Here is a 12472-nt window from a genome sequence, read left to right as displayed (position 1 = left end):
ACGAGGATCCTTGGACATGGGTAGGGTGGCCATACGACCACCTCACCCTGGTGAGGTCTTGACCAGGCACGAGAGTATCATGCTTGGAAAGTTCACTTGTGCACATTGTCAGTGTGTACGGATGCGGTAGTGCTGGGTATGGTTTTGTCGCCACGCCCAACTATCCACCATTTACTAGTTTCCTTTCTTTTTCTTTTTATTTTTCTTTATTTGGTTTTGTTGTTTTTTCTTTTTATATTTCCATATTCTTTTTTTCTTTAATATTCTTGCCTTAATTCTAAGGACAGGAGGTGGTTGCCCAATCATAGGCTAAAGTCAAATATATCTCTGCCTCTGCTGCTACCAATCATTCACTTCGTTTGAGAAAGGTTCTCTGTAATTTGGGGTTTCCTTAAACAAGTCCCACAACTATTTGGGTTGATAACCAGTCAGCAATAGCTATAGCAAGAAATCCTGTCTAGCATGGTAGAACGAAACATATTAGAGTAAACTACCACTCTATTCATGAAGCCGTGAAAGACAGAGAGATTGAAGTCTCCTATTGTTGTTCAAGTAATCAACTAGCAGACACAATAACTAAGAAACTACCAACTAGGGGTGAGCAAATAGAAACCTAACCAAACAACCAAACCGAACCGAAATGAGTTCGGTTTTTTCGATTCGGTTAGTTCGGTTATTCGATTATTTCGATTAGAACAGTTCGGTTAATAAAATTATTTTGATTTGGTTTCAGTTAGGAAAAATTCTAACCGAGCTAACCGAACTAACTGAACCTAAATAAAGGTGTTATAGACATTTTACATGAAAAAATAAAGATTAAACCTAAATGCCTAATTTCATCTCTTTGGTTCCTCTTGGGCTGTTTGCCTCTCTCGACCATCTCATCTCCTGTTTCCATACTCTCCCTCCCCAGACTCTCCAATTTCCAGTTCTCCACCACCTTTTTCTCTTCCCCTTCTCTCATGATCTCGTCCGTCCCACGATCTAACCATCTCCACTCTCCATACTCTCCTTCAGTGTCCGGCTGTCTGCCCTCTTCTCTTCCCCTTCTCTCATTTTTTGGTGCTGTCAAAACTTTCCCTCCAGCACCTGCAGCGCTGCCAAACTCCCATCCTAGCAACTGCAGCGTTGCAGGGCCAATCCCCCAACGTTGCAGCGTTGCCAAAACTTCCCCTCCAGCACCTGCAACGCTGCAGCACCAATCCCCCAGGGCTGCAGCGCTGCCAAAACTTCCCCTCCAGCACCTGCAGCGCCAATCCCTCAGCGCTGCGGCCCTGCCAAAACTTCCCTCTGCTGGAGGATTTATTTATTTAAATATTAGGCAACAATAATTTTTTAGGATCATTTTTAATATTGATTTATTTTAAAAAATACAACATAAATATATATAAACAAAAATAATTGTTAAGTTCGGTCTTTGAAAACCAAACCGAACTAACAGAAATAGTTTAGTTTCGGTTAGTTCGGTTAGTTATATACTTCAGTTCAGTTTCGGTTACGGTTATTTTTAAATAAGAATTCGATTAATTTAGTTATTGGATATCCAATAACCGAATTAACCGAACTAACCGTTTGCACCATCCTACTGCCAACAAATAAGTTTCCTGCAGTAAAGAGTAAAATGAGAGTCTTCAACATTGATCTCAAGGAGGTGTGTTAGAAATTGAGATCAATTGAAGAAACTTTTGAACATCATATCAGAGTCTTTCTTTTCTTTTGATATGCTGCACATCAAGAACGTGGCTCGAGACGCAGTCGTGAAGTTGACATAGACTATTTTTTTCTTTTGTGTATTGGCCAATCAGGCCACCATGCTGTGAATGTGACATGTAATTGGTTGACTTAGTGTAATGGTTCGTTTTTCCTTTTAGATGTTCAAAGGCTACGTTTGTAATATAAACACATGATGAATGAAAAATAGATATCTTCTCCACTCCTCTATTCGAACTTCTCACTCACTATGTCTTACTTCTTTCTCAAAAATATATTCATGTAAAACTATTACACAGGAGATAAGAAAGGTGGGTGGGACAGTGGAAATGACGATGGTGGGGGAAGAAGAAGAAAATAGAAACAAATAAACGAGAGAATATATTTAGCCTAGCAAGTGTAGTAGGAATATGTGAAAATTGTACAATAATACTGTGAACAGGTATGCTGCTCGTACTAGCTCAACTTAATATTCCAAAACCAGTAGGCAGCTGCTTAAGTATAGCATTTGTCAGTTGAATAAGTGGTGGACATCTCACTTGGACATTGAGGTGAATCCCATGGTAGATTGGGCTTCCATGTATCAGGCACGTTTGGGGCCAAGCTGAAGGGAAATCCCATTGATCGGATGGTTCCCCAATGGTTATCATCAGGGGTTCCATTCGAGTTCCTCCTCATGCCCTCCTCACTTTTTCCTACACCTGCATTCACTTGCATATCTTGGGGCATGCTGATTGAGAAGCCACTATATTGCTGTTGTTGCCCTCCAAAATCTATACTCTCGGAGGCCTTAGTAACATCAGAGATCAAGGGTGGACTCAATAGCATGGGAGCAGCATCAACTGTACACTTGGGGGTTCCTGACATGTCAAGCTGAGAAAACATGAAGTTGTTGTGAAGGTCTCCATTGGAAACAGAAAATAGAGATGGTCTGTAGACTGTCGTATTGAATGGTTTATAAGAGTGAATATCCACAGCAGAAAAACTAGCAGTGGAGCCTTGTTGTAGTACACTGTTGCTGCATAATTGTATTGCTGATTCGATTTCAGTTGCGCAAGAAATGTCCTCTGAACTGAATTGAGGGCAAGGTGCACCTTGGTGGAGAATTTCAGATGCTGTAATCTCAGGTAATGAAGATATCCAAGGGTGAGAAAGAGCTCTCTGAGCCATGGAATTGGTCTTTTTGAATATCCTACAAATAGCCCATGCATCCTGTGGGTAAAGCAAAATTAAATAAACTGGTGATTTTAGACAGCTTCTAATTAAGGGAAATATTGAAGAATTAATTCAAGTATCATTACATTTGCAGGAAGGCTTTTGTCCAAGAGTCTTTTCGGTGGTGTTGAGTCTGAGAGTGAAGGTAGCCGAAATTCATGCATCATCCAGTCTGTTTTAATCCCTTTGGCGGCTCTGCCTCTGTAGAAAACTAGGGACTTCTTCAAACCAAGACACTTGGTGCTATCAGAAGAGTAAATAGGACGGTCTGTTCCAGTTGCCTTCCAAAACCCGGCTCCCGTGACTCTGTTAGGCCTTGCACTATTTCTGTATTTACGGTCCCTGGGGCAGTAGAAATACCACTCTTTCTCCCCTGAAGCTGCTAGCTCTGCTTTTAGAAAAACGGAAAAGGAACCATAAGGCACTCTCTTACAACTTTTTCCTTAGAAGGACCAACAAAAAATAATTCAACAAAGATAATTAAAGATTATTCTCAAATGTTTTATCTGAACACGGGGAGAAAGATGAGAGCATAATAATGCAGACAGAATAACAGACAAACTTATGGACACCGGACAGCAGTGATGTTAAAACTTTTGTGAGCTTATGCCCTGCCAAACATGGAGAGGCTTCCGATAGGGGTATTAAACAATACTATTCTATGACATAGTGATAATGAAAAGCTGAAAACTTACTTGGAAGATCCCAGGGCTCATATTTATATATATCTACTTGCCTAATCAGCTCAATGGGCAAAGGTCTCTGCTGAATCTTTCTCCTGAGGTAAAATCCAACAAGCTCCTCATCTGTTGGATGAAATCGAAAACCAGGCAACATCACATCTTCAACCTTATCCACATCAATCTTCTCATCCATGTTACTCTTACTCCTCTCCGGAAACTATAAGAGGCAGCAAGTTGATGAAGATTTGTGTAAACCGAATACAAAAGGAGATGGCCTAATCGCGTTCACAATCCTCAAAACTGGAAGCTGGTATTCTTCTGAGCAAGAAAACTTTGAAGAAGCTGAACTGTTGAATATTGATGCAGCAGCAAGAGCTTAAGCCATGAAGCAGTTTTGGGACATGAGCTCCAAGAGAGGACCAAGAATACAGTACTAGCTTAGTTCGCTTATTTCAAAGCCAATTATACGCCACCTGAGAAGGGTTCTGTCCCCGAAGCCTAGGCCGCGCTTCCAGGGTGACTATAAGGGAGAGCGTGTTTATGTGAAATTCAATTCACGATGCCTTTGGTGAGAAGTTGAGCTTAGCTTAAGCCAAGCTGAGCTCTTTTTAAATAACGGATTTCATTGAACTCAAAGTTAAGGCAACGAGAATTTTAATTGAACTCCCTTTCATCCTCAACCCCATATGAAGCTGTTTCAATCCAATATAATGATCTGAATATGACTATAAAATCAGCTGTTTTTGGGGATATTCAAAAACAAATTGCTTTCACACACTCCTCGGCTTCAACTCTCACGGGAAACCTCTTGTTTTTATCCTGAAAAATCAAAGACAAGATGACAAAGCAACCTTCCATAGCATACTATTTTAATGCTCTACTTTATTTAATCTTTGCTTGAATAGTTTTTTGTTCGCTATACTCCAGGCCAGGCCAACTACCTACACAATAAGTTCAAACTTGTATTCAAGTCCATGAGATTCTCTGAAAATTCCTTAGAGACCCCTTTTGAGGAAAAACTGCCCTTTCTGTTCCTATCCACTTTCCCTGTCACACATGAACAAATTACAGCCATTTGCCCCTCTTGGAAACACATCGTGTAAATATTTGCCCATTCCCTGAATCTCATATTCATGGAGTAATTTCTTTCTTTATTCGATCAAATGAACGTGGATATTTGAGCAGAGAATACATGGATTTGTTATTGAATCAAATACATGAAGGTTTAATTGTGAATTTTATTCATAATTTTGCTTAATTAATGTATAAATCTAAAACCACTATTTTATATGTGTATGTTGAAGGAATCATTAAAAAATTTAGTAACCCATTAAAGGGGTTTACCACATGCATCTTGGGTTTAGTTATTTATACTAAATGAAACAATCCGAATTTATCTCGTACCCAATTTTTTTCTGATAGAGACTTAGCTTTATTGGGAGTTTTTACCTTTTTTTTTTTTTTCGAATTAATCTAGAAAGTAGTTATGACTAATGATTATGGAAACGTTAGGCAAACAGTGCAGCTTTGATCAAAATGTGATTGCACTCAGTTAAAACAAGACTGTTCACCGAACTGTAAGAGATTAGCAGTTCAACTACTTGGATTACTGGTAAGAGACCAATGATGTAAGGTGGGATCATTATCCATGCATGATATTTATGCTCATGGAATAAAGGTGAAAGTGTAAAACCTTTTACTCAACTTTGCTAGAAAAGTTCACAGTTTCTCTGTATCAATTTCAATAGATTTTTTTGATATAAACAATAATTAAATACAAAATTCTAAATGTTTGCATACCAAACTTTATGGAAGTAGGCTTTTTATCGTATGGTAAGGAAGTCAGCCACACTGAACGATGAAAAGTAATTTATTTGGTAATCCTAATGCCCTGCCTTTAATGTCATTAAAAAAAAAGGGGGGGGAAAGGAAATGACATGAGTCAATCTCCTCAATTTTATGAACTTTGGAATATGGAATTCCTCAAATTCAAAACCATTTTGGTAATGCCTTTGTCCTGGTTTCCAACGTAAAGGAATTTCCTTTTTCGTTTTTTAACCATAAAAAAATAAAACATTTTGTAGATTTTGAATATTTATGTTAAAGTATTGCTATTTTATTCGACATTTCTCCTTGAACAAATAATACCACCACTCATAAATGACATTAAAATCAGTAATGAAGGCATTAAGTTTTGTTTGTTTCTCGTGTTTAATTGGTCCCTAAAAACAAAATGCTCATTTAAACATTTCTGAATAGATTGTCTTACATAAGACCAAAAACTGAAAAAAAAAATTAAAATTGCTCGGGTTCTCTAGGCTAGGATAATGAGAAAAATGTACAACATATGATAATGGGGGGCCTAAAAGCACTGTGCGCAATTTAAACTAGTTGTCCAATGCTTAAGTTTGCTAACCAATGTCTGCTAGAGAGATAGCAAGTGATCATAGAATATAAATAACTAGGTGAAAATCCTTTGGTCAAATGGCCAAATCAAATCAGCTAAATCCCCCAAGTTATAGCCCTCGTTGAGAACCCTTCTTGTCTGTTCCTTAACCTTGGGTTTGCCACCCATGCCCAAGTTGGAAAATGGGTCAAAATCTTTCAATCTAATCTTCCGTGCCCCTCTGTCTATGTGAAAATCATGTTCCCAACGTGAAAAACCCATGTGAAAGTCATTGACTAAAATACCAACCTTCTATCATTAGGCCTGTCTAATTTTCTAATAATGTTTTTAAATTATTCTCTATCTCGATGTCACTTAATTTCACATAAATATATACATAATTTGCTAAGTAATGTACTCATTCAAATTAATTCTATTTCCAGATGGTTCAAACATATCATCATGTAGAAGTGTAGATTTCACAATTTAGAAGTGAATCCCCCATATTTGTTAAAGTAGGAAAAGGAAATTACTAAACTTTAACTCACACAAATCGATCAAATTTCAAATGCATCTATTTTTGCTGTTGTTTTATATATTCACAAGTACAAAATAAACCGGCAATTATACATTCGATTTGAAAGTCAACAAATATATGAGATAGAAAACACTTAGCCTTCAATAGTAAAACTTCACGCTGTCAAAGGAGGGGTCAATGACAGCCCAAATAAGTGAATAAAATAACCATTTAATCAGCTTGAAGTTGTTTAAGCTATTGCTCTTATTTTGCTAGCAGCCTTATGCCAAGAAAATACTTTTTTTTATTTATTATCTAGCAATGTAGCTAGTGTCGCGGATTCTATATTAGTAAGAGATAGAATAAGTATTACGTATATAGACATGAATCCTCATTTACTTAATATGTTATATTTTTTGAATTAAAAAATATGGACCTGTAACAAGTGATATCAAAATAAATCCAAATTAAATGAAGTGGAATGTCACTAATTGAACACTTTTGGATATATAAATTAGGTGAAATTTGACGGGGTTGGCTCTTTTTAATCACAACAGGGGCAAGAGGCTCTAATTGGCTAATCACGGGTGGACCTCTTTTTTTCTTTTCTAATTTTATCCTTTTTCTTTCTTTCTTTCTTTGAATTCGTTTATTTTGCAGTAAAATATTTTTCAAAAAACATTTGCAAGACTTATGCTTGTTTGGTAGATGAAAAATTAATTTTAGATGTAAAACATTTTACAAGTTAACAAGATTAACCACGAAAAATGTCTTACACCCTTGAAAGGCATAAGACATTTTTTAAAAAATAACGAAAACACTTTTATATTAAGTTTATGAGTATAAGTTTAATGAATATTAATATTTAATTTAAAATATTAAAAAATAAAAAATATTAATATTTAACTTTAAAATAATTAGTTTAAAATATTAATATTTAAATTATTCAACACTATTAAAATTAAAAAAATTATTTTAATGAAACCATTCGATACAATTAAATTTTTTATTTATAAATGGAGTAAATCTTACTAATAATTATAATAAAAAATATTTCAATGATCATCATTTGATGAATACATATTTATAATGGGTATAAATCTTACTAATAATAATAGAAAAAATATTTCAATGATCGTCATTAATGAATACATTTTTATAAATATAGGTTTTGAATATCTTACATAATTGATGAATATTTATATTTTTATAATTATGATAAAAGAGTGATAAGATGAAATTTTTTAAAAAAATTATAATTTCTTTTCATTACAGATATGCGGTTAAGTGGTTTAGGAAATATCATTATTGATTTTGTCCATTTTTATTTTCATTCTTAATTTTGATTCTAAATTAGTGAAAATCAAATATCAATATTATTTTGCAATTAACTCCTATTTATTGTTTTAGCATTTAAATAACTCCATCATGATGGAAAATATTTTTCATAAAACAATCCAAACAATAAAAAATATTTTCGACAGTTTATCCAAATAATTGAAAACATTAAATTTTCTTGTAAAACATTTTACATGAAAAAAACTTTCCTTCAGCAAGTCATTTTCCAGTTACCAAACGGTTTATTACTCTCAATACTCTAATGCGTGTACGGACAAATATGTCCCTACACAATGTTTTTATTTCCATTCCTTATTCTGTTTTTTTTTTTAAATAAATGTGCTTTCTTATGTTGTTTAATATTTCTTATTTTTTTCTTTAATATAATATATAATTAATTATACAAATAATAAATAGCTACATAATGATAAATAAATAATTGAATAAATAAGAATTATATATATTTATATAAATGGACACATAAAGTAAAGACATAATTGATTAAGTAACCATGAAATTATTCTACTGAGTAAATAGACAAATACATAAATAAAAACCACAAACATAAATAATCAAGTAAACAAATACTATCACCTCAAAAAGGTAAATAAATATTACCTTATTAATTTTAAATAGATTAAATTATGTAATTAGTCCCTATACTCTATAAAAAAAAAATTTAGTCTTTATATAATAATTTGTATAAATTGGATCCTTATACTTTTTGAATTTATTAGTTATAGTTTCTAACTTTAACACCGTTAAATTTAACCATTAAATATGTTAACATTACATTGACTATGTGTTGACATGGCATGGGTTGTGTTGATGCAGGACAGATATTGATATGGCAGAATGTTGACATGGTATAATGTTGATGTGTCCATATGAATTTTTTTAAAAGTAACAAAAAGCTGCCTAACCCTAAATTGAGATTTACCAACAAAGAAAGAAAGAAAGAAAATTAACAATTCAAAAGGGAGAATTGCGAAAGAGAGAGAAACAACTAGTTCTAGAATTGAATAGTTTAAATTTGAGAAAGGTAAGATCATGATTTCTAGCCTTATTTTGAATCTTAATTCTTAGTAAATATAATTTTCGGAGAGTTTTAGACAATTTGAGAGACTTTGGTGGACAAAACAAGAAAGAAGAATCGAAGATTTTGCAAAGTTTTGTTAATAAAATTTTGGGTTTGGAATGGTGCAAGGTTTTTTTTTTTTTGTAATTGGAGGAGGGGGGATTCAAACCCTACTCTTTAAGTAGGGGACTAATGCATCAACCAATGAGCTAAATGTTCAAGTGCTGGAATGGTGCAAGATTGATTGGGCATAATTAGTTCTCTTGTAAATCCTCTCGATTCTTGTCAATTTTTTTACAAATTGCAAACATATTTCAATCTAGTTTTCTTGTGCGTATTTTTCATTATTGACTTTTGTTTTGTTCTACAAACTAAAACTAGCTTTTTAGATTGTTGCAGGAAAACCTTTGACATCCAATTGAATATAAAATAGTTTTTTCAATAATAAAATTTTTTCTTGTTTTTCTTATTTTTTCCTTTTTATTATTTTCAAAATTTTTTCTTTTTTTTAATTTTATTTTTCGTCACTTTTCTAAATAAAATAGGATGGTTCCAATGGGAGAAGATAGATTCATATGAAGGTGCTTTTGTTATTTTTTTTGGTGGGTTGTTAATTTTCTTTGTTTATTTGTTTGTAAATCTTATTTAATTTAAGGTTAAGGTGTGTTTGTTATTTTTTAAAAATTCATGTTGACACATCAGCATTATGCCATGTTAGCATTATGCCACATAAACATGACAATGCCATATCAATACATAGTCAACGTCATGTTAGCAAATTTAACCGTTAAATTTAACGGTATTAAAGTTAGAGACTGTAATTAACAAATTCACAAATGATAAGGACTCAATTTATACAAATTATTATCTATGGACTAAATTCATTCTTTTTGTAAAGTATAAAGACTAATTGCATAATTTAACCATTTTTTCACTTATCAAGAACAGTGAAATAATTGTTAGTCCAAAGAATAGTATTGCTTAAGTCACTATCAATAATTAGATAATAAAAAAAAGCCTAAGAAGATGAAGTGAAAAATAAAAGACTTTTACCATGAACTTGACATAGTTAGGGTCTTCCTCTCTAATAGACTTAGAAAAAATCCTTTTGATAACTCCTGTATGATTGCGTAAGATATTACTTACTACTACAAGGCTTGGGCTTCCTTATTGTAGATTTGTGAACATTTACTTTTAAAAATCCTAATGAAGGGCATGAGTAAGGAATCAGAAAATGAGGTTTAGGTTTCAAACTACAAGTAGAGATTTTTTATGGTTCAGGAAGATATTATTCATTAAAGTAAACAAGGAAGGCCATTTATCTTTAAACCAATAAAGAAAGGTAAACTCTTATGTAATTGACAAGCTGCATTTGATTAAAGTGTTTCCCCTTAAATACCATTTCATTCATGAAAAGCCATAACAACCAAAGAATAGCATCGAAAAGCATTTTCCAAGTACCATCACTATGTGAAGATGGGGAGGGAGATTGCCAAGATAGAAAGAAAGAACCATCCTCAAGAGCAACCTGATGTACTCCCTCAAGCTTGCAACACATCATCCAAATGCTAAATGAGAAGGTGCAGTTAAAGACAAACAGTTTCTAAATTATCTTTATAGAAAGTGCATTTGACAGAATACACATCGAATAAACCTTTTTCATTAATTTAACTTTGATTGGCACCTTGTCAATAGAAAATTTCAATTTTGGGAAGTGTTATTGTCAAGAGTTCATGTTTCCAACATAAAAAAAATACCTATTAGGTGGAGGAATGCCCTCCTTTATAAACCCAAGAATCACCTTCTCTCTTATTGATGTAGAATTTGTGATCTTGATCTTGGTTTACCTCCACCTTGGTATTTCTCATAAGGGTCTCACATCAATGAAGATTAGGTCTGCTTTGATACCACTTGTCATGGCCTCATGTTGCTACATGAGGTCTCTTAAAGACATGCATGTTAGGTAAAGAAAAACATTATTTATAAATCGAAGACTCACCTTATCTCTTATTGATATAGAATCTATGACACTAGTCCATAACTAACTACTTTCTAAATACTCAATGTGTGTAGGGACAAGGCATAAAATGCTTTATTGAAGATCATTACTAAGCAAAATTGATCCATCCTACACATGGTAGGTATTTTTCAATTACTAAAACAACCAACAACCAAATATAGGTCAACATGATCCATGGAAGTGATAAAATTAGAAAAAAAGGACAAAGCTATAAGATCAAAAAACATACCCTTAATTTCTTCAAGATTTTTAACAACATTGAAATTAATCCTAACATACCATAACATAGTAGATGAGAGTTTGAGATTGATCAAATCATTCCAAAGAAAACTCCTTTTAGCAGCATCTTTACGAGCATAAATTTTAATAAAAACACAAAGCAAATTAAGAGATCTAATTGTACCTTTATGAAAAAATATCTCTAATTAACCATGGAATAATCAAGCCCAAAGGAATCATCATACCAAATAGAAATAAGACCACTGGAAGATCACAATGACCATGATTATTCACCGTTAAAAGCATTTTTTTTCCCAAAGAGATTTCAACAAACGGGAATCAATTAAGCTTACTTTTGCATGTTTCAAAGAAACTATATTCAAATTAAAATTGAAAATTAGTCTTCTAATAGCCCTTCTCTTTTCTTTCTTGCCCACACTTCTTACATTCCAAGATAAAAGATTAAGGGGGTGGTTTGGCATAGTTGACTTAGGATTTAAAAATTGAGAACTCCTCAATAAATGGTTCTGGCAATTTGCAAATAAGTCATAAAGTTTATGGAGAAAGGTGGTGTCTATTAAGAATGAAACATATCTACAAACCCTTTTTCCAATAACTCATTCATGTAAAACATCATCTTTATGGAGGAATATTATTCGCCCCAATGCTCCTCTAACACTCTCCATAACACAGTGACCACTAATCTAGGCTATTTTCTCAAAACAATCAATGCATTCATTTATGGATTGACCCATGACTCAATGACTAGTCTTTCTCCCATAGATTCCTAAGAATCAATGTCTTTGCCCCAACCAAATAGGTATAGTAGATGATTTTGGTCCATGGTATGGTATTCATTGAAAATGGTCTATTAACCTAAGGTATAGTCCTTTTAATTGAGAATTAAGACAATGGAATAACTTTATAGACATTATGAATAGTATTCAACTACACTCTTTTAACCCCCAACAAAGAAATTTGAAAAAACTCACTTAGTGGCGACTACACTTCCTCCTCTTTTAACAAGATATCAGATAATCAACATATTTATCTTATAATTGTCAATTACAATCTTTAATTTATTTATTTTATTTATATTATCTTCTCAAAATGATATCCTTAAAATTAAGGGATTCAATTCTAATGTACTATGTGTATATATTGGTTTGATTTATTAATAAAACGTGAGTGGAATTCCATTTTCTTCATTGGTATCAGAGCAACTTACCTAAATGCTCTTTTCCTCTATCATCTTTTCTCCCTTATATCTCATCTTTATCAATGCCGGAATAAAATTTCTCAACAA

The 12472-nt window shown here is 33.1% G+C and overlaps 1 protein-coding gene across 1 annotated transcript; it reads right to left on the bottom strand.

The window, feature by feature from the left end:
• Positions 1-2205: 2205 nt before the first annotated feature.
• NAC094 (NAC domain containing protein 94) lies at positions 2206-11206 on the bottom strand. The gene is made up of 4 exons (XM_021442051.1): positions 11177-11206; positions 3621-3816; positions 3012-3313; positions 2206-2922 (listed from the first exon to the last, which is right to left on the bottom strand). Exons 1-4 carry the CDS (start codon positions 11204-11206, stop codon positions 2206-2208), a joined length of 1245 nt encoding a protein of 414 aa, XP_021297726.1.
• Positions 11207-12472: the final 1266 nt, after the last annotated feature.

The sequence above is a fragment of the Theobroma umbraticum genome, unplaced genomic scaffold (assembly GCF_002168275.2).
Source record: "Theobroma umbraticum cultivar Fairchild unplaced genomic scaffold, ASM216827v3 scaffold_12.0, whole genome shotgun sequence".
NCBI lineage: Eukaryota > Viridiplantae > Streptophyta > Magnoliopsida > Malvales > Malvaceae > Theobroma > Theobroma umbraticum.
This window is presented reverse-complemented; position numbering and strand designations above follow the sequence as displayed.

Bases quoted from the DNA above. Each gene is read 5' to 3' on its own strand.
- NAC094 (XM_021442051.1), bottom strand. From the start codon at position 11,206: ATGTTGTTAAAAATCTTGAAGAAATTAAGG. The intron at 3,817-11,176 runs GTATGTTTTTTG...TAGTTTCCGGAG, and splicing joins AAATCTTGAAGAAATTAAGG to AGGAGTAAGAGTAACATGGA. The intron at 2,923-3,011 runs GTAATGATACTT...CTTTACCCACAG, and splicing joins ACAAAAGCCTTCCTGCAAAT to GATGCATGGGCTATTTGTAG.